General features: G+C 38.1%; 1 protein-coding gene across 1 annotated transcript; it reads right to left on the bottom strand.

The window, feature by feature from the left end:
- Positions 1-164: 164 nt before the first annotated feature.
- Positions 165-19,285, bottom strand: LOC145786929 (uncharacterized). Its single transcript, XM_082598670.1, has 16 exons — positions 19,091-19,285; positions 18,142-18,265; positions 16,475-16,634; positions 15,723-15,943; positions 14,168-14,314; positions 13,764-13,842; positions 12,793-13,008; positions 11,267-11,460; positions 10,670-10,756; positions 10,077-10,241; positions 6,295-6,430; positions 5,731-5,927; positions 4,481-4,648; positions 3,789-3,917; positions 3,168-3,279; positions 165-2,501 (listed from the first exon to the last, which is right to left on the bottom strand). The coding sequence occupies exons 1-16, from the start codon at positions 19,177-19,179 to the stop codon at positions 2,242-2,244; spliced, it is 2,484 nt and encodes an 827-aa protein (XP_082454796.1). The 5' UTR covers positions 19,180-19,285; the 3' UTR covers positions 165-2,241.
- Between the last annotated feature and the right edge of the window lie 4,196 nt (positions 19,286-23,481).

Genomic DNA, 23,481 nt, shown 5'->3' with positions numbered 1-23,481 from the left:
GTGCCGCTGAATGAAGAGCAGTCCTTGAAATGCGTTGCTCAAGCGCACAGCCCGAACCAGCGCCGCGTGATTTTGAGTATTCGAGTAACCACTGAGCTAACGGAGTTGATACTAGACTACTCTGCAGGAAGTCGCTAACTCCTCAGCAGTCTACTGTACTATACAGTAATTGTATTTGTAGCCTATATACATTATTGAATTTCAAAATGCATCGTTTCTGGCTGCACTGTGCCTTGTTGTAGCCAAAGTAACTTCAAAATAACCTACAAGACGTGATCATGTTCTCCAATGTCCAACCGGTAAATCAGTTCTTTTTACACTGATCATTTAGATTGTTCAGATGGAACCAAATCAAAATACATAATAGATACAAGATAAGTTATATCATCTTTGTAAAATGACCAAATTTGTTTTTATACAATGCAGTGTCATTATACAGCAGTGCTTCCTAAATACAAAACCTTCAGTTTGTTTTTATTTCTGACCATCACAACGAAAAGCGTTATCGGCCAATCATAGCAGAGGTCTACTAAAAGGTAGAAGCTACAAAACGTCATAAAATGTACCGTAGGCCTACTGTGTTCAATAAGGCGAAGGGCGTGATAATTTTTTGCACAAACGGCATTAGCCTATGGTAGGCTACGTAGGAACAGCCTATAAAATAGCTCAACGAAGCTTAGTGCTTAGCCCGTTCAATAAAATTTATTGTTTTAGGCTACATCGATTCAATACTCTATGATATTAAAGCGATGTCAAAAATTTAGAGTTTTGTTGGTATGAGAATCGCAATAGCGCGAGACAGGTAACTTCGGCCTACCTCACAAACAATAAAAAAGATGAGCATCTTCATTGAAAGAAGGTAACCTGGATATGAAGTTGAAAATAATTGCAATATACTGTAATTAGAAAGCGAAAGATCAAAGGTCAGTAAAACGAGGGAATTCCCGTAATAGGAATTGAAACGTCACGGAATGACAATGACTGGACTAGACGTGTTCAACAATGTTCACGCTTCAAAACCAGCACGTTTTGATCAAAAATCAACAGTGCAAAGAGTTTCTGGTACACAAAAAAGCTGCATGATTTATGGCATCGCGCATAATTCCAACATTGCTAACTTCTACAGCAAAAGCTACAACCCAGACAAGAATATCCGTCATTTTTACATTGAGACGTTGTATCAATGTAAAAACGACGGATTTTGATGTACGGAAACTCATTAATTTTAACAGTTAAAAATTCGCTCAAGCAAATTAAGACTACGACGCCAAAAGACAACACTATATTCTATGTTGAAACGTACAAAGTATAAGTGCACTAGATTTCTACAATGATGTAAGTATACGGTAGTATTTACAAAAGGAATGCAGCTACTAACAGTGTTAGCCTACATTATAAATTCTTTACAAGAGAAAAATATTGCTTTATGTAAACGTATATTTCTGGACAATTACAGTAAAGTCTAAGCGTAGAATTTCGTAATACTGTTGCAAATAATTTCAGCCTGAGCAAGGTAGGCTACAATACAAAAAAATAGGCTATATCTGAAACATGAAAATAAAAGTGAAAAATGACGTAGGCTAATGCTTTTATTTTTCATAATTTTTAACGTTTTTTAAATTTTGTTTTTCAAAAGGACGAGCTTCAGTGGAAAAGCTTTCCGTAAGCATGTAGGCTAAATTCATATTCGTTTTGCTAAATGGTTCAATAAATACAATTTGAACATAAATCACTTAGCCATAGTCTATAGCTTCGCCGATGACGTTTAATAGTCTAAAGTTGGTTCCTTTCTAAAAAGTGAAGAATACGAAGTGCTTTTAATTGCTAAATATAAGCACGTAGCCTTCGCCACAATTAAAACTAAGGTAGCCGAGTCACGTTTCTCGGCCAACTTTTTGTAACTGGCCCATGCCTACCAATTATAGGCTACTTTACGTAAAAGTGAACGGTGATGTTCAGTATTCAACTTTACTGTGCGTCGAACCCAAGGGTCCCAGAACAATGAGATATGTATTCACTCAGAGTGGGACGCGTTAGAAAATAGCCTACTAACGGCAGATGTTCCTTCAGTCAAGGTTGTTTGTTAAGTTGACAAAACTAACTCAAAGTATAACTTTTTGACATTTCTTATCTGCAATGATTGAAAATTTAGGCTACACAAAGCCTTTTTGTTTACAACCTAAAAACATTTACAGTTTATGATAGCCAGTGATCAACTAATCGCAAATTGATCAACTTGGCCTAACTCATTGCTGATGAATTCACCTTCTTCCGTTTGGGTTTTTTTTGTTTTTGCGTTGAAGTGCTAGAACAGGGGACTTCCCGCCTCGATAATATTGCCGAGTTCATTTCCTCAACAATATCATTGATTTTCTCTTTAAAAGCATCTTCGTTTTTAAGCATTTCCAAGAGAATAGATTTCTCTTCCTTTAAGAGCACTTTCATCACTTGGGGCGCATGGGGTCCGTGAACTCTTGCGATATGTGGAAAGAGAATCTTACCTACGAATAGATATAGGCAAATGACCATAGGCTATTAATGTTAGGTCACTTTAACTTTGTTAGCACAAAACTCTATAGAAAAGTGACAAATACAGAATTGATGCGTGTTTTTGTGCAGCTAGCTTGTTGTCCGTCGCAGGAGTGAGTCGCCTCTGCAGTCTGCACCTCAAACCGAGAATGCACTAAATCGCAATATAGACTTTCTTGAGTCAGTCCATAACCTTTGTGCCTTTGTCCACGTCAGATTACGAAGCATCGCATGCAGAATGTATCAAGAATATTTATGAAAAAATACGCTAAATGAAACCGCTTAAGCTCGGCATTCAGTATGCTGTTACCACGCCGAGACAGGCAATAACGGCTTATTAGACCACCATATCCGTCATATTGTAATGAACTATTCATTGTAGTAGTATAATGCATTAAAAGCTTTTATGTATCTAATATTAATTCTCGTCCCATCGTATTATCGATGAGAAAACAGCCAAGTTTGAAAATACTAAGCAAAATATACTTTGCTATAAAGCTTAATTTAAAAAATCTATATACAATTAACTTTCTAAAATCACAAATCTATTTGCGATTATCTCAGTTTATGATAAGCCTATCAATCAAGCACAGTTTACGGTTCAGTGAGGTTTTATTACGTCACAAATTCGTCCTTACGAAATGTTTCTTTTTGATGGTCGGGATCCTGGGATTTGAGATCTTCTTCAATTGAAGCTAAACTCTGCTCGCTGCATTCTTGTCTGGAAAACAGTCCTGGACCTGGAGGAAACTAAACAGTAACGGTATTGAGAATAAACAAAAAAGAAATGGGATAGTTAAGATAATATGTGAACGATAAAAATGTAGATTAATAAAAGTATGAAAGAAAGAATAAACTGGCAAAACATTCATTTTCCGGAAATTCAAATCAGTTAGCAAATGGTGTTGCTGAGCAGACACAAGTAAACTATAGATAAAAACTACGTTGTTTAAAGTTCAGTTCAGTTTATTTTTTGTTTTGTTGGCGAAAAAGAAAGAAACAAAAAGCAAAAATATACAATAAACACAAATAATTCGCACAACAAGGATTGCAGCGAAAGACCAAAAGGTCACCAAAGTCAGCTGCCACTCAAACATTTAAACAAAAGACCTAAAATTAAGAACATTAATATTGCATAAGGTTGAAGTTAAATATCATTTAGGGCCTACAGTATATCTACAGTAATTAATTTGTTTAGAAATTTACAACAATACGAGATTTTTTGCATTACTTTTAAGTTTGATTGCGCTCATACTCACAGGTCTGATGTGGAACGGAGGGAATCGATGATTACCTAGTTCCATCAGGTGAGGAGGAACCATGTGGAATGGAAGAGGAGTTATAAACACTGGAGCAGGAGGATTCATCACCAATCCAGAGGAAGTTGGCTACAGGTAATGCAACAAAGTGTTAAAATATAATAATCATGTTTTATTTTGCACCCATTGCGACAACATGCAGTACACTGCGATCACAGATGTGATACAATAGACCACAGGAAGCAGAGTAGTGATAGTCTTCGAGTCAGCTGCTCCCCTTATTTTGGCTTGCCATTAAGTCTCTTTGCCGAGACATAGCCGCGTGCTCTAGAGCGGTATGGAACTCACATCCTTTCAAACGTCGATTACATTCCATTATAATATATAAGCTATTAAGTATTTTTGCCGAAACACAGCCACGAGCGGTGTCGAACCCACGTCCTTTCGAACGTCGCGCCACCACTCGGCCGCGCAGTCGACATTACAAAAATTTATGCGTTTATGCCGAAGCGTTTATGCGTTTAAAGCGTTTATGCCGAAGATGAAAGCTTATATAAACACTTCTAATGTAATTTCATTTATTTCTGTTGCATGAATACCATTACAAACAAGGAACAACTTCCTCAGACAAACTATGTAACATGCCTGAACAAACACCATAAAGACAGCAGGAAAAATTAATATTTTCTTACCGCTTCGTCCATCTTGTTACTTTTCTTCTCATGAAACGACACGTATAATGGCGAGTTCCACTTCATTTTCTTTTCATGCATTTTAATTTTGGCCGTGGCTGCTTCAGCTTCTGTTCTGAAACAAACGAAGCCGAACTTTCGCGACTTTCCTTTGGCGTCGCGCATTATCTAAAAAAGCAAAAAGAAATACCATTTTAAAGCCAGCAATCGATCAATGAAGTTGTGGAAGAGAGATTGACCAACTAAAAATATGCAAAACTAGGTTACACTTCAGGGCCTAACATTATTTCCATCACGTAAAACATCTAATTAAAATGCCTCTTCTCTCAATGGTCCAATTTATCGTAATTGTTTCTGAAAATAAATAACCTTCTAAATATCATCTCAATACCGCGGCAGAGACAATTCATAGTTTATATGACAAAGATTCACATATGTCCATTTCTGGGACAATTATCAATAATAGAGAGCAGCCTGCAGCTGAAGGGGCCCGACTGTGAAGTCATGCAATGCTGGTAACACAAATTATAAGCAAAGAAGGATAGTTGCCGCATTCGAAATGAAACGAAATCGAAATTTAACTTGTTTAAACGTCTGGAACTAAATGTACTTTTATCAATAAAATTAAAATTTGGTCAATTAAGCTGATCACATTAGACATGCAATTTACTCATGAATATCACTCAGTCAACCACCCCATCAGCTAAAACAGTGGTTCATAAGTTACCCCGGGAAAAACATGATGGATTTCGATTTTATAATTTGTTTCTATTTTTTGTTATTGTTTCGATAGCGATAACTATCGAATTCAAGTGGCTGACAATACCCCGAATAAAGCTGCATTTCAAATTCGAATCAAATTGCAAAAGCATTGTCAATTTGAAAACATGATCTTAAGTGAAACCAAACATAAACACACACGAAAATTTATCTAGTTTACGTTCAAATTTATAGGGTTGAAAATACTGTGTTTTGTTGGAATGTAACTAAAAACAAAAAAACGTAAATGTAACAAAAAAATGTAACAAATGTAAGTAAAAAAAATGTAACCAAAAAACGATAATCTAAATTACCCCCAAAAGTGTCAAATTACCTCTTTAGGGGTAATACCCACAAGGTAATTAGCCCTGAGCTAAAAAGTTCTATCATTGAATAATCTTTTTTACCTTGAAGGAGAATTCCCCCTCTTACCTACATCTTGCCACCGCGCTACGCCAAAAATTACGGCTAAATTATTCTCACATACTAACCTTCGCACTTGTGATCTCTCCAAACGGAGAAAAAAGGTCACTTAGTTCTTCATCGGTCAAGGTAGCATCGAAGTTCTTGACATACAAATTGTTTCGCAAGAGAATTTCACCTTCATTCACACGGTGCCCCCCTCTCAAAACTTCTTTCCGCTCCTGCTTCGTCATTGCGCGACCAACAAAAAGTTTCGCTCCGGAATCTAAATGACATTTTGTTGAACTGAAATGTAATCTTCAAGATATTTAACTTTAAAGGTGACGTTTTTCCCAATGTGTTACGTTATTATAGCTACCCTACTTCATTGGAAGCTGACACCCTTTTTAGTACATCATCATATGTACATACATATGTTACGTAGTACATCATTCATCGTAGCCTAGGTAGGCAACCTAAAAAATTCATCATCATGCTGAGCGCTGGCAAATTGGAAGCGACTTAAGGATCTAAAAGAAAGCTAATTCGACTTGTTCCACACTAAGGTGTGGCGCTGAGCGACTTTGCAACCTTAATTATTGGTTTTGATGTTTCATTCGCGTTAAAGCAAGCCCATTTATACACAAATTTACCTTTAACTCTGGTTCCATTGAGAGCTTCTATCGCCTGCATCGCGTCTTCATGTCTTTTAAAGTTGACAAAACCGTAGCCGAGGGAATTTCCGTTATCGTCCTTTTGAATCGACACGTTGCCCAATTCGCCAAATTTCTGAAGTCAAAAGCAGTTTGTGTTTAATTTGAGTGGTTTTGGGTTATTTTTGTGCGATTTTGACCATGCAAAATTGAACTAGATTTTGACACTTGTGTTGAAAAATTTAAAGAGTAGCCTATCTGGCAACACTGGTAAAAGGGAATAATTTGTTTTTTTTGGGGGGGAGGGGATAAACCCAAGTGTTTTGCAGTGATTTGAGATTCAGTGATCTCACTTTGGCAATTTGGATTCTCAAAACTATCATTTCAAAGTGACGTACAGTGAATTTCACATAGAGTTCAAAATCAAAATTTAATCGGCCTCCAGTCATTTAAGGGTTCGCACGTTGGCAACTGGCAAGGCCTGTATTTATACTGTAGATCAGGGGTTCTTAACCTTTTTCTTTCATTACCCACTTCCGCTACTTAATAAACCTATATTCCCCACATACTTTTAAAACTGACTGAAAAATCAAAATGAATCCTAGTGACCTGTGTGACATATCCCAAAGCACAATGGTATTTAACAAAAAGAACAATTTCAATGAGAAGAATAACATTAAAGAACGTTTACGTAGTTTCAAACAACGTCAATGCGATTTTTGTTCTTGCTTTTCAGCGACGATCGAGCCAATGTCAGGCTCTATTTTTGAGATTGCACAATGCAAATCTGATTCCAGATTTAACATTGTGTTTCGTGCTTTTGTTTTTATGGTGACAACGTTTGAAAATGCTGATTCACACAGGTATGTTGATGAGAAAGCAGTCAGCAATGATAATGGTTTTGCAGCAACTTTTGGGTATGTATTCATCGTAATTGCCCAAAATTTATCCAAGGTATTATCTTCAAATGAAGCTTTGGCAGCTGAATCATAAATCAATTCCAAAAACTGTTCTTGTGTGTTTTCTTCATCCTCTTGAACACCTGCAACAGGGAATCGAAATGGATTCTTTGTTAATGCCATTACTGGAGTGTCAGCTTCAAATGATGGAAAATAACGATGAAATTCAGAAATAAGCTTGTCAAAATGTTCAACAACGTCACCTTGAAACTTGAATAACGGAACAAATACCATTCATTCTAGTCATTTTATATAAAGTTGGAAATGCCGCAACACTATGACCACTCTGTATTTTCCCTTTCCACAATTCCAGCTTTGCAATAAATGCAGCTATCTTGTCCCGTTGTACAATTATGTTCGAACCCACTCCTTGTAACTTGCGATTTAGTTCATTCAAATGACCGAATATGTCTGCAAGATATGCCAATCTCTTCTGAAATATATTGTCAGTAATAATCGACTTCAATTCTATTTTCTTTTGAATTTCAAGAAAATCAATAACCTCTTGCAGTAAAAGCACAAGGCGATTTAACATGTTTCCCTTGGAAAGCCAGCGAACAAAAGTATGATACAGCAAATTTTGATGTTCTGATTCCATGTCCTTACATAGTTTTCGGAAGAGCCGGGTATTCAATGCACTAGCTTTTATGTAGTTTATGGTCTTGATTGAAGAATCCAATGTTTTCTTGAGTGCCTCAGGCATTGTCCTTGAGGCCAATGCCTCTCGATGTATGGTGCAGTGCATTGCAATAATAAACGGATTCTTCCTTTTCACCAGTTCAACAAAACCAGACCGCGCACCCAACATAGCAGGTGCCCCATCTGTGCAGTGTGCATACACCACCGAGTTTATCCCAATCCAATTTTTCAGTCTCAAAAAATTCTTCCACCAGTTTGAGCACATCGCTGGCCTTTGTGGTTGTTTCCAATGGCCGACAAGAAAGAAAGTTCTCCTCAATGGCTTGATTGTGAACATACCGGACAAACACCATCAGTTGAGAGAGATTTGCAACGTCAACCGACTCATCGAACTGAATTGCAAATACAGGTGAAGCTTTGATATTAGCGATGAGTTTAGATTTGATATTGCATGCCATATCATCAATGCGTGACTTAACAGTGTCATTGGACAAGGACACCTGCTTAACCTTGGAAACAGCATTTGAGCCAAGCAAAATATTAGCACACGCTACGAGACACGGCTTTATCAGTGTCTCGCCGATGTTATGTGGCTTTTTGGCTTTTGCCACTTGCAAGGAAACTGCATAAGATGCTGTCAGAATTGCCTTTGAAGTGGTTTGAAACTGACCGGTAGTATCCAATCGCATTTTCTTTACTTGATTTGCTTTTAGTTCAAAGTAGCTCCGGTTTTTTTCGACTAACTGTGGGTGGACTTTTAATTGGTGTTGTTTCAGTTGATAGGGCTTCATGGAAGCGTTTGAAAAAGTTTTACGACATATAACACATTGTGGTAACTGCTCATTACCTTTATCCACAAATGTGAATCCATAATTCAGATAATCATCGTCATATTTTCGTTTAACTTTAGTCATAATGATCAACTAAATCTAGACTAGAGAATCTTTCTAGAAATCTAGATAACTCCTAGAAATCTAGAATCTACCAGATAACTGCTAAAAGTTATTTACCATAACGTTGCTAGCTTATATCGAGTACAAGTAACCTAATCCTCACCTAAATATAACTTCAATTTAACCATAATTAACTAAAATCAGCTTTCAGAAATCAGAAACTAAACTCCTCGCACCTCGTGGCCAATCGTTGAGCGGTGACAGGTGTCTGTGACGTAACGATGCAACGAAGATTGCGCCATCAGTAGAAATCGAGGCAAATCATTACAAATTGTAAAACAATGCACTAGGACTCGGTGTTTGTTAAAAAAAAGTACTTTTGTGACTAACTAATCAGATTTACTTCCTTGAATATTCGAGTAAAACTTAAAACAATTTCCCACTTCCAGACCAGAAAGAATTTCTCACTGCATGGATATTCAGTAATTTCCCACTGGTGGGAAATTTCTCACCGGTTAAGAACCACTGGAGTACACATAGAACAACAAACCCAACTTCAAATTACCCACTTGAAATCCCCAAATTCCCAACTAGTGGGTAATTACCCACAGGTTAAGAACCCCTGCTGTAGATCGATATGGTTTTCGAGATATCTCTTGTGCTGATCTACAACCCAGGCATGGTAGGCTACATTGTGGCATAAACTTCAACGCCCTGAAAGCTAAGCTATAACAAAAACTATAATATTTCATGAGGTGGAATACAACTTTTTCCTCGAAAGGTCTTCCGCTTCCTTTCTCCTCGTCTCAATTATTGAAAGAATTTGAAAAAATAAATAAACCAAGGATTGAATTTTTGGATTAGGGGCTTTTTGTGACGTCTACGACGTCATAATAAATAAACAACCTCACGTCACGAGACGAAATTGTGCAAATTTTAATGTATAAAACCAACTTTGCAGTACACACTACGGTACCCGGTCATTTGGTCGACAGGACGTTTGGTCGACAGACATTTGGTCGACAGGACGTTTGGTCGACAGGACGTTAGGTCGACAGAACGATTTATTTTAAGGTTAGGGTTAGTTAACTAACCATAACCCTAATCTAACCCTGACTCTAACCCTAACCCTAAAATAAATCGTTCTGTCGACCTAACGTCCTGTCGACCAAACGTCCTGTCCACCAAACGTCCTGTCGACCAAATGTCTGTCGACCAAACGACCGTGCACCACACACTACACAGTAGGCTATCAGTCTGTTTGTTGCAGGATAAACTGTTGTGGCCTGACCTGAAACATTTTCGTGAGGTCGCCTTCGTTAAGTTTGTTGGCGAAGTTCTTCACATAAATGTTTGTGAATTGTTCCTGTTTATCAGCTTTGTTTTTCGTTCTTTCTGCCGAAGTTAAGAAATAATTGACTGAAATGACTTTTCTTCCAATGCTCATGTCATTGATCTAAAAATAAAACACGGTTAAGTGCAAAAGATTTACATTTTACATGTAACCAAACTTGGTTTCATGTTTAAATTAAATCAGCACATTTTCGAGCAAAGCGGAAAAGATTTTCGCCTTGTACTTTGGCGCGATTGACAAGTCTACGAAAAGTAAGAAGTCTTAGCCAAACGCACCGTGCAATGGAGTTAGGCTAAGTATTAATATGGCATTTAAGGCTATGCAATAGTTAGCTTCACGAGATAGGCATGTTAACAAAAAACATGTGTTTTTCCATTGCAACATTGTCACAATGCTTCTGGTTAGAAGTAGCAGTCACGTGGCGTTTTAGCAGCAGATTTGCTTCGTTTACCAAAAGTTACTTATCTATCAACACGTACAAAGTGGTGAGTTATAGACGCATATTATGTAAAAAAAAACGCATGAATTACCGTGTTTATTGCGAGTTCTGCCGCATCATCAGTGTCATAATGGACGATTCCCTGTCGACAAGAGTGGCCATCGGCTTGATGTTTCACCTTCAATACAAGTGCTGATTGATTTTATTGATGAATCTATGGCGGAAAATCTCTGTCGATATAAGTTCTTAAATGCACAATTGGTTGCTTTGGGTATGCCTAGCTTACTTCACTAACTTGGGGATTTTCTGGAATATATTTTTGGTTGAGTACAAAAAGATTTGGTTCCATTTTCAATTAACTTTGTTGGTTATTTCAGGATTAATTTAAAACTTTCTAAAAAAGTTTCCACAGGGTCCACTTTCCCTGTGTGTCCACAATACACTGCCACCAGCCGGGGACGTAGCCACGGGAGGGCTTGAGGGCAATCTCCTCCTCCCCAAAAAAAATTAACTTACCCTCGAAAAACATGCTTTATAGTATTACAACGTTTTAATATCATTGTAATTCATGTGGGATGACATTTGCCTCCCAACAGTTGCTTTTGCCCAACTAAAATTTACTTTACGGACACTTTAGCAAATATACGCGTTTAAGTACACACTGCAACCCAAAGTAACAGCAACTCACTCGGCAAGACAAGATATTTCCAAATATGGAGAAGAGATCAAATAAAGCACAGTTGTTGAAGAAGTTGGGAAGATTCTTGACAAAAATACAACCGACGCCAGATTTTGCCAACGACGGATCGTACTGGCTCCACGTCATATGAATAGATTGACGGTAGATTTTGATGTAGTTGAGGTCTTCCAACGCGTCTTTAGCTGTGCAGGTATAAACATCAAAATTACATAAAAATAGTCTAAAATATCTTATCAAAAAAATTAACACTTAACATATTTTTTTCAATAAATTTCTTACCGTAGGCTACTGAAAATACAAACACAAAGTTTCCATAAGATTGATCGTGGAATGTCCATCAATAGATGAACAGAAGTGTTTAAACCACTGACGCAGGCGTTATCACTACGTTGGCAGTATGTTGTTCTACTTTTTTTTTTGTCGTATCCAGGCTTACACCCGGTGGTTGAAGATTTAGATTAAGTGGACGGGAAGGCAAGGAAGCCAATCTTCGTGTCCACCTTCAGGCATACCTTTAAGTGTCCTGCCACAGACACAGCCGCATGCTCTTGAGCGGTGTCGAACCGGCGCCCTTTCGATTACCGTTCCAAGGTTCTCACCACTCGGCTACGCAGGTTGTTCTACTATATTATGCTTAATGCAACAATTTTGCATATAATAAAAGTAATTTGCGTTCTTCTGGTGACTATTTACTAGGTTACCTCCTGATGTTAAAGATGATAACTAGCTTTTGTATTTCCGACGTTTCGTCAGTCAGCACGACTGACTTTATCAAGGTGGCTAAAACAGGTTAACACAACCTGTTCAGCAACGATGGCACAACACAAAAACGTACTGATAAAATGAATAAAGTAAGCAGCAAGAATCAGAATTAAAACACGCAACAAGACACCTAGAGGTTAAACTGAATGCAGTGAATGCCTAAAACCAGTAGGCTGCTTTCCAACAGCGTAAATTTATCTATCTATTGGGCCACCGTCAAGAAACATTGAAAAGTCATCAGACAAGACAGAAACCAAGGGAATTGGCAATAACAATGATAGAGAAGACGCACTGAGAATGGAAAAGGTGAAGTTAAAGTTAAAGTAATTTTTTGTACACAGAGGGAAAATTCTGACCATCTTTCTGGTTGAGAGCATGTTGTGCTTTCTGGTTTATGTACCACTTTTCTGTAAATAATCTTTTTGTGTAATCCTTTTCAGTTTTAAGAATGGTAGTCACCAGAAGAACGCAAATTACTTTTATTATAAAATGCCTGGTGAACAGTCTCTCTCTGTTTTTAATTTTGCATATATTAATCTTTTAGGGTTGGATGTATAAACCACGGATCATCCACCAATTAACTAAATCGGCTGATTTAGCAGCATGACTCGCGGAGTTTTTTTGCTGATGCACCAACCGTAATCCGTCGATTACTGATCTTCAGATGATTAACAGAGAAAAAATTGATGCTTAATTAAATAATCAGACGATTAGCTTAATCCGCCGCTCAAAAGATCAGCCGTCTGACTCACCATCATCAATTTCATCAAAAGTAACAAAAGCAAAGCCTCTGGATTTGTCAGTAATGCCGTCACGGCATATATGCAGCGAGGATATGCCCCCCGCAGCAGACAACTCGTCATGCAAGTCATCTTCAGTCACATCTGGGTGCAGGTCACCTACATACAGAGAGCCGACGGGAAAGTTTGCAGTCTCCGGACTTTTATCTTGAGATTCTAAAGATGGCTCTGAAATAAAATAAAAAAAGATTTAAAACTGAAACTTGGAATCTTTTTAACCTGTTTGTGACATCATCATTTCCCGGTTTGAAACAATGTGAACATTTTATCAAGTTTTCTGTGTTGTCTGCTTTTCTTGAGAGTCTCCTACAAGTCAGCAGTTGTATTCTGAGCAAGCGACAACTGAGCAAGCGACAACTGAGCAAGTGACAACTGAGCTAGCAACATTAGACCAAGTGGTTGAAGTTGGTAAATGATAAAGCTGAGAAAGTAACAACTGAGCAAGCCGTAACTTGGAATATCACAATCACAAGTCAGCAAAATTACTTTGACAAGCGATGACCAAGCAAGTCCGACGTGAGCACGTAAATCTCATTTGGTGACCTGGCAGTAACTGAAATGTAGGCTACTTGCTGAGTTGAAGCGCTTGCTGAGTTGTTGCCTGCCAAGTAGTCCGACAACTTTTTCTTGAATGATCAAGAAACTATTTATTAAAATATCCTCTGTTTTCAATTGATATTGACTTAAGTCTTAAGTAATACATTTAGCAAATAATATTAACGCCACAAATAAAGTCCATTGCTAAGCATAACAAATGCAGTGAATGAAATAACATATTCATAAAAAATATTCTACTTGTTCAAAGACATTTGCATGGCTAGTGGCTACACAATCCCATGGCTACGTTAAGTACGTTTATAAAAGCATAGACAAAATGTGAAGAATAACTCCAGCGAAAACAAGTTCTCCAAGAGACCACTTACCGACATCCTCATCAAAGCACCTAGAAGCAATCGTTTGCACCAACTTCTTCAGACACCTTGGGTTTCGTAGCACCAGCTCCTAATAGACAATATTGTGCAAGATACATGAAGCTAAAGCTCTAAATTGTACAATTTTGAGTCAAAAACCGCAACAGACATGCAAAAATATTAAAAATTTCGTGATCTACCACAAATCAAATTTACTTTGCGCTGCTTGTTTTTTGCAAATGAGCCTTCAATGAAATTAAAGCAAAACTCAAAACGTTCACTTACAACCCAAAAAGTATACTTTATATTTGACAACACCTGTTCTATGACCTGGGCACTGGGTAGGCCTATTCCCTCTCCAAACAAGAGATACTTTTATAGGTTTACCAGCAACCATGTAATAGCCAGTAGCCTACCTGATCTGCCACAGATTGTTGCAGAAAACTTGTTGACAATTTTTCCAAATCAACAAGCTCGAAGAGGTTTTCAAACTCTTCCGTTCTGTTGTACAGATCATGCGTCACCCAGGCAAGGATTGCATTGAAAATCGTTTCTTGGGATATCTTTCAACAAACGTTTGTGATTAAACATTTTTCGTAAGCAGAAGTTACAACATCAGAAATTAATACTCTTCCTGGTTACAGTAGTTCCACCTATTAAGCCCACTTCGGGACCGGACGATTTTGGGCTGGTTAAGCGGGTGGGCCCTATTAAGCGTGGGATAATTTTCTGCCACTCCTATAGGCCCACATTCATTCATTCCGGACCAAAGTGGGCTTAATAAGCGGATGAGACTATTAACTTCTTCTTCGTCGTATGAGCTGTTCTTCTGGACTATATGTTTGGGCATGATGTCATCAGCCACTCGACAGTCTCGTCATCCAGGGCCTTCAGTCCAGGCGCTCCATGTGGTGGTTGATGGATTGGGCAGTCATGGACGACATGATCTACTGTCTGGTCTGTGGCGCCACACTCGCATCCCGGTGAGGAAGCCAGGCCCCATTTGCACATGTCTGAACGAAAGCGACCGACGCCGGTTCGTAGGCGGTTAAGCCGGACCCACGCAAGTCTTGCGAGGGACATTCCCGGAGGGTGGGGATCGACGTCGGGTAGGAAATCACGGAGTCGGGAGGTGTTGTTTTGCCACTCCATGTTCCATGTGTAGTTCGTCCAGTGTGCCGCACTTATTCCAAGATCTTCAACGTTGTTCAGAAGCTGTCGTGCGGCGGGCACAAATGGGCGTCTTGATTTCAGTCGCTGCTGTCCTCCAGGTAGGCGCTGAAATGTACTGTGGAGGAGGTGGTCGGGGTCCAGTGCGCGACGAGCAAGGGAAATCATGGCTCCTTTACGGCGAAGCTCAGCAGGTTGGATGCCTGCAAGGATGGGAAGGCAGTCCGTTGGAGTGGGACGCAGGCATCCAGTCACAGTGCGTAGTGCGTCATTGATGGCGGTGTCAATGTGGCGGGTGTGAGAGCTGCGGCACCACACTGGTGCGCAGTACTCAGCAGTAGAATGGACAAGGGCCAAGGTAGCTGTGCGAAGGGTTTTCGCATCAGCTCCCCAACCGGAACCCGCCAGCCGCCTCAAAAGTGCAACGCGCGCAGATAGTTTTTTGCGCACTATTAACTGTTAAGCGGTGAAATTCTTTTTAAGTTTACTGTGGCAGTACCCTATATAATCATTTGATAACTTATAGCAAATCCTTTTAAACCGTATGCTACGTTCTAAATCCATAAAAAGTAGTCGTTAGCGCAACTCAATATGTTGTAAATAGCCATAACTTCTACAAAACCCGAGAATGACACAGTTGTCCACACAACCGCTAATATTGGAACTTCATTATTCTTTGCTAGGTAGGAAACTACTTCAAACGCTTGATACGTTGAATCACACTTTAGTTGCTGGTAGCTGCACCCCTTTTCGACCTAGTGTCAAACCCTACGTGTTATCACATCGCCACTAAACGCGCACCTGGTTGTCTTTTATATTCAGCAACGACAGTATCCCTTCCAGTGGAAGATTTTTAAAATCATCTTGACTGACAACCATGTCAAAATTGTCGATGAGAAACGCTTTCTCCGCTTTTTCTTTAAGCCTCTTCAGCTTATGCTTGCTCGCAAACTCCCTGATAGTTAAGCAGTTGCTCGAATCGATAATACCGCAGAGAAATGTTTCTGCATGTTCTTTCACACCTGCAACGTCATCAGGTTTAGCAAACGTTGTTTCACAGATTACAATTATTATATGCATCGCTGATTGGTGAGAGCCTGGTGGAAGGTTCGAAAGGGCAGCTGTTCGACACTACTAAAGAGCATGCGGCTGTGTCTTAGGCAAAACATTTAAAGGCATCCCTGAAGGTGGACACAAAGATTGGCTTCCTTGCCTTCCCGTCCACTTAATCTAAATCTCAAACCACCCAGCACAGTAGCGTTGACAGGGGGTACTATTAAACCCGGGTCCGGGGTGATTTTAGGGGACCGAAAACTTTCAAGGGGACTGAAACCTTTTCAAGGGGGCCCGAAAACTTGAAGAAGCCATTGCTTATTCTTTGAATACGGTGCGTTTTCTTTAAAAAGTTTTTGATTTGGGGCCCGAAGATTTCATTAGTGCCGGGTCAAACGTATCCACTCAACGGCCCTAACCGGGTATAAACTTGGATATGACAAAAAAAAACGATTACAAACGAAATACTCCATTACAAACGATCTCATTGCAAGACCTACCGTTTATTTTCAGCTTTTCAGCAGCTGAAATTAATTGATAGACGTTTTCCTTGTCGATAGATATCTTGCATTTGTAAACAAACTTGATCATGCTTTCCATGATGTCAGAACTTATTCCGTTGATGAAAACAACAGGAACACCTTTTTTCTTCGCTTTGTGCTGTTGAAAGTTACGAAGATTACATATGCCCAACAGGATTTAGTTAGAGAAAAGAATTAATTGTACTGCCACATAATAGTGATGCACAACCAAACACAGTAATTGCGTAACACAGACTATCATAATCAAAAGAAAAATATACGTTAAACTAAAAATAATTACTGGTTCAGAAATGGCTTCACAATTTGCAAAAGTGCTGGGCTGCTTGTGCTGGCTTAATACGTAGTAAAAGGTTGCAAACTTTGTGATTCCTCAAACTTTTGTTGCATTTCTTGTACGATCCGGTCAGAGATATCTAAAGTAAAGTCTGATACGCTGCAGCCAGGGTTGTGTTTGTTTAACGTATTAGTTTGGTTCGGAAGCACAAGCGTAACTACTCAAAGCAAACAGTTGTCATGGAAATGAAACGTCATTTTGAATTTAGAAAAATTAGTTGTGCTGTGTTTGTATTTCCATCACTCATCAAAAGCAACATAAAGCAAATACAAATTCTATTTGTAATCGATAGTTTAAATCCATGCGACCGCCTCCCCTAAAACACAGGAAAGTAATTTCATTTACGGTGTATTTGTAAGGTTGGATTAAGAAGACCTGCACATCATTGTGTTTTGTTGAAATTAAAATTTTGGCAAAATTTGATAGAAATTTGGGCAAGAACTTTCAGCTTGTTTCAAAAATATTTTATTAAGATTGAACTTGTTTTTGATTTTTTGTTAAAATAATGATTATGCAAATGTCAAATAAAATGCAACCACACCCACAAACTGTTCAACTAGTCAAAAATTTGGCAAAACTTGATAAAAATTTAGACAAGAGCTGTCAGCATATTTCAAAAATTTTATTAAGATTAAACTTATTTTTGATTTTTTGCTCAAATAAACAAACTTATACCAGACTATTGGGAACAGTGTATAATTTTTAATGAGGTGGTCTATTCTTTGTTGCAAAAAATGTTTGGGCGCATTTATTTAGGCTATATTATAGTAAGAATTTTTTTCTCACCCTCAAAAACCAACTTTCCCCCACGCCTATGCTCTGTACAGAATAATATAGCCTGCTATAGAAAGCGTGGTTTAATATTTATCACAATGCCTACCATGTGGTAATTTGCATTCACGCTTAATTTACGTCACATCCGGTTCAACACGCACAGTGGATCTTGTAAAAGTAAGCTGGAATATTACGTGTGTTTGATGCAAACGAAACACGCTAAAGAGCATATCAGAACAAACAAGAACGCAGGCTGAATTGGATTATTAGAAAGAACACACATGAAAATCCGATCAAAGGTCGACCAAGCGTTGTAGAATAAATGCTTTTGCAGCAAAGCCAACGCTATCAGCATCAAATGTTTTTCTAGATTGATTTTTTTAAATAACATGCAAGCTTACAATTAAGTAAGACACAAAAGTGTAACTGCTAACATTTATCTGTAGCAAAAGATTTGAAAGATTTCAAAATGTGGGTATTAAAACTACAATCAACTATTTTCTAGAGTGATACGCACCTTCCAGGTTACTTTTTCAAAGTCAATCCCAGAAAATATTGCCATCACACATTTGTGTACCAAAAACTCGCGTTTTCCTGCACAAATCGTGACATCACAGAGAACTTTTGAAGACTCTCTGTCCCTAAACACATCAGACAACAAATTGATTGAAACAGAGATTGACAACCTAACAGTAACTTCCAAGACAGAACTGACTCGGTGGCTTAGTGGTTAGTGCGCTCGCCTCTGAATCGGTAGGCATGATTCGATACCTTGTCGGGTCATACCAAAGACTTTTGAAAATGGTGCTGAATCCAATTCCTGCTTGGCACTGAGCAATGGAATGGATTCCGGGTAATAATGTACTCAGTTGCGCTTCTACACGACTGCATTGACACTGTCTGCTTTGTAAAGCGCTGAGGAGCAACGCGTTCTGCGATGGATACAGCGCTATATAAAAACAAACAATATTATTATAATATTCCGGTATAAACTTTAAAGGCGAATTAAGACAGACGGTTGTGCCTACAAAGTACAAACATCTATTGAATTGGCGATCAGGTTATAAAACGAGAAGGAATCCATAGGAGATGCAAGCTGACTTACACAAGAAGCAAAAATAAGGTTTCCTTATCAATTTTACTGTGAATTAGAAACTAGAGATTGGAAAAATACTTTCAGATTTAGAGAACTAGAGATTTAGTCCATTATACCACCATTATATTAGCTTATTTAAGTTATATTATATGATTCATCAATAAAATGCATATAGACTGCTAAAGGTTGTGAAAAGAGAAGCGTTACTGAAGAAGCTTGGTGACCATGTTTTAACACATCTTTGACAATAAATAGTGATCTAGTTTCCTCTATGCCTGGACAATGAATAAAAAATGGAAGAAAAAATGTGTGGTCAGTCCTATGTGAAACAACCTCAAGTCACGTGACTGATTCCACTTTGTTACGTTACCTGTCCAGTTCTGTCAGGAGATGTGACGCATGATCACTGACGTAGTCTTTTTGATCGATGTGACTTCCACCAGAAGTTTCTCTTGCCATACTTATGAAAATGGCTCTGGCAGGTAGAATACTCAAAAACGGCTTCAAATAGTGTGATACATACCAACAAGTTCAAAGTAAAATTAAAGGTCCGTTTTGTTACTTACGTTCTATTCAAAAAAATATTGGTTTGAGACAGGTATGACCATCGCAGAGTCTAGGTCAATGATTTCCAATTGTTGTAGGCAGGACGATTCATAAGAAAGAAATATGAAGCTAAAACTGCACGGAGAGTTGTACCATCAGAAAGCCTTTCTTAAGGAACAATTTTCAAATACATCTCCTTTGGTTACTAACGTAGCCTATGCTTTGTTAAATATTTTCAAACACAAACAAGCAGGGTAGTTGAGAGGGGCAGGCAGGGCCGTTGGAAGGATATTTTGGGACCAGCACTAATCAGATCTTCGGGCCTCCAATGGTAAGTGGTAATTTATTCAAGTTCCCAGACCAACTGGAAAGGTTCCGAGCTTCTAAAATTATCCCGGGCCGGATCCAAAAGTATTCGCCGGTTTATAAATAATTCTCACTGCATTTTCTCCAATAGGCTACTTTTCAACAGTTTGATGGGTATATCATCAAAACAAGGACTTTTTTGGTTTTTAATAGTTTTTAAAAATTTTTGTAGTTCACTTAGCAGTGGTCGTGGACTCGTGGCTCTGTATCGTTTACATCTTTACATTGTATATTTGGACTTGTCTGTACATTATCGATAGGATCTTTGTTTTTGTATAGCTAAGTTCTTCTCAATATTCTTTCCATCTTTCTTTACCTCATCTTTCTGCCACAAAACTTCACCATCTTTACTTGTTATGTTGTCTAGCTTTGGTTTAAACTTGTTGGTCATGCTTCTTACTGCTTGGTATAAATTGAGACATGAGTTATTTGATACGTGTTTTCCAATTTTACAACACTGTTGTTCTATATTGTCTCGTTTGTCTTTCCTTATGGCCTTTTGTGTCTCTCTATTGAGCTAAGCTACTCTTGTCTGGCCTCTTCTGACCGGGAAATATTTGTTTTTAAATTTTTTCATTGTTTTATTTTCATTAGCGTCTCTTTGATCCAATTTTTTTTTTTCGTTTTCTGCTTTTCATGGGTGTAGTGCTTCTTGAATGATTTTATTTGTGTGATTTCAGAGCTCTTGAGGTGATGCTTCTTTGTCTTTACCTTATAACATCTCAAATCTGTTACTTGTTTCAATGGAATAATCTTTCGTCATATTGTCATAATCCAATTAAAGTGGGGACAAAGGGTTTGTCACTGTCATCTTTTGTAGCTGAAGCTTTAATGTTGCTTTTAACTTTTGGTGGTCGGTACTACAGTCAGCTCCAGGATAATATATATAATTGTGATGTTGCAAGGCTATAAAGATTCTTCGGACTATATGTTTGGGCATGATGTCATCAGCCACTCGACAGTCTCGTCATCCAGGGCCTTCAGTCCAAGCGTTCCATGTGGTGGTTGAGCTATAAAGATAATATAAAGCTATAAAGAGCTATAAAGATTATGCTATAAAGATTATTTTATTTAACAAATGTTATAACTTTAAACTGTGAACACGGAATAATTAAGAGAAATGAGGTGTGAGCCAACCGAGTCAAAAATTCATTTAATTTTTTGCTGTGAAACAAAATTTCGTTTTGAATCAGTTGATTCTGAAAATTCGTAATTTGGAGGCTAAAGTTTAGAACATGGCGTAAATTTACGAAAGTGTCGATTGTTTTCCAAGTTCCAGACTGTCCTACGCATCGATTTCGTTTCGAGTAAACAATGAAACCAAACTGTTTTCACTTCGGAATGAAAACAAAACCAATGCGATGAGTTTTGCGTCGAATTATAATGTTTTTTTGTTTCGAGCGTCATAAAGGCGCTCGAACCACTCGACTTCCGGTCACGAAACCAGCAAAGTTCTAATGTTTCTAAACGAGACCATTTTGTTGTTTTCAGCAAGTCCCACCCCTATAGCTCAGATGGTTTAAGCTCCCGGCTTAGTTTACAAAGAAACTGCAATATTAAGCAGAGCTGGTTCGACTCTTTGGGTGTGTCAGTGTGCACCTGAGGCAACGCAAGGACTCCTTTCCATTCAGCGGTGCCTAGTGGGTGGAATAATTCGGACAACAACTCTTTCACCACCGCAAACTTCACTCTGCCAATCTCAGTAACCGGCCCTGCGTCAGTAGCTCAATAGCCTACTTTCACAATTCTGCGAAACTGTCAGGAATAACCTATCAGAAGCTTTCTCAGTCAAAGTATAAAATTTTAAAACAACCCTTTAACACCACTTGTCCATTTATTTTATGCCATTCGGTTTTGTTTATTTTTATAATTTGTAAAATAAGCTTCCAGATATTTTATTCGTCTTTGCTATTCTTTGTCGTGAGATTAATTTGAATTACTGCAAACGCAGGGCATTGAGATAACAACATCCGTCTGTGTTTCTACAGTCAGTCACTTTAAATTCTTTCACATAATTTCATGACCAAGACTTCCACTGTTGCTATAACCCACGAAATCTTGAGTTTTGATATTGAATTGATCAGAATCACGGCTTATGATGCAATTCAAAACTCACTTGTTTTAGGGACTTTCCCGCCTTAAAAACTACCACATCAACAAATCAATATCTTTTTTATGTTGATTCAGCATCTGTAGACGTCGAATAAATGCAAAAAGAGACTGATTTTCTGGCTGGTCAGACACTGTTTTTTCTGTTTTTGTTGAGACTATGTTCATGAGTTCCTCTTTTGGTTCAGCTTGACACCTGGACTACTTAAATTAGAAATTTACTGATAAGTTTCGTCTGATCTACGTTTTCAAACCAATGTGGCAAGGATGCAGCGCTTCCACTTTGGTGGTAATTACCACAATTGTGGAATTTTCATCATGCTTGTGGTAAAATTGTGGTAATGAAAAATTTGTGGTAAAAATGTGGTAATATGGAAATTTTGTGTGGAAATGTTGCCAAAATGTGGAAATTATAAATTTTGAAAATTTGAAATAAAATGCTATCAATAAATAAGAGCATTTGAACTGTTGTCTTCCAAAATCGAACAGATACCGGTATGCAAAAAACTACTTATAATAGTATGCGACTGGCATGTTCCGCTGTTTTTAGTTTGATTTTGGAATGCGTCCTGACTTTTGACTTTAAACATAGGGTGACCATGTGATCATATTCGTAGTCAAGATGTCTTTCAGATTCTAGCTGCGGTGTCAAGTACAGTACTTTGCTTTCTTATTTCCGACGTTTTGATGACTGTTAATAAACTGAGTAGTTGTTTTAGACCTTATTTTAAACTATATAGTGCTGTGATTCCCAACCTTTTTGTTGTCACGGACCCCTTTAGACAAATTATTAATTCTGCGGACCCCTACCTAAATTTTACCTGAAACTCAGTTAACATACTATTGATTATTGTAATTATTATGCTACTCAACTACTGTAGCCTACTGTGTCATGTTGCATTGCCGCTATGACTCCTGCGGCAAATATCAAGTTAAACAGTTACTCAAATAAGAAAATGAATGAGTTACTGCAGGGGTGTGCAACCTTTTTTACAGGAGGGCCAGATATAAACAACTGGGTGAAACCGCGGGCCGCATGTTTATTTGACATATGATTTCTAGTAGTTGCAGGCACAAAAAAGTAGTTTTTTGTTATTCATATGGTATTATTAGGGGATCTCCTTGCAGAAATAATAAGTTAAGACGTATAAATTTCTGAAGATAACTGCTATTTAAATCTATTGTCACACAGTCTTTAAACGAGTTCAATTCAATGTCTGTGTTAAATGCCGAAGAGAAGATACCAAACAAATGTTCATGAAATTTAAAGTCCTCGGAACGAGCCAAAAATTCATAGGCCTACAACAATTTTTCAAGTTGGTCTGCAAATTCAGTTTTCTTCTCAGGATGCATTCCATGGTCTCTCAAAGTTGGAAAGTGGAAAAGATTTCCTGTCTGTATGTGGCTTTCCAAAGTCGTAATTTGTTCATAAAGCCTTTTATGTGACCATACATCTCATTCGCATACTGTTTTTTTTTGCTGCATTCTTGCATTGAGTTCATTCAATTGTTTTGTTTTGCCCTTTTCAATTGCCACTTTTTCAATTTTTTTTTTCCAATGCCTCTACTTTTTTACTTCTAATTTTAACAAATTTTCTGTTTTGACTGGTTCAACAAATTTGGCAAGGAATGGGCCGCTAGGCTGAAGTTGTTCTGATCCAACTGCTTGTAGGCCTATAGGCTAGGCCTACATTGGGCAACTGCTAAATTTGACGCAAGCCGGCTCTACAAAAGGTCTAAA

The sequence above is a fragment of the Aplidium turbinatum genome, chromosome 17 (assembly GCF_918807975.1).
Source record: "Aplidium turbinatum chromosome 17, kaAplTurb1.1, whole genome shotgun sequence".
Taxonomy (NCBI): domain Eukaryota; kingdom Metazoa; phylum Chordata; class Ascidiacea; order Aplousobranchia; family Polyclinidae; genus Aplidium; species Aplidium turbinatum.
Note: the sequence above shows the minus strand (reverse complement) of the source record. Positions and strands in the feature narration are given on the sequence as shown.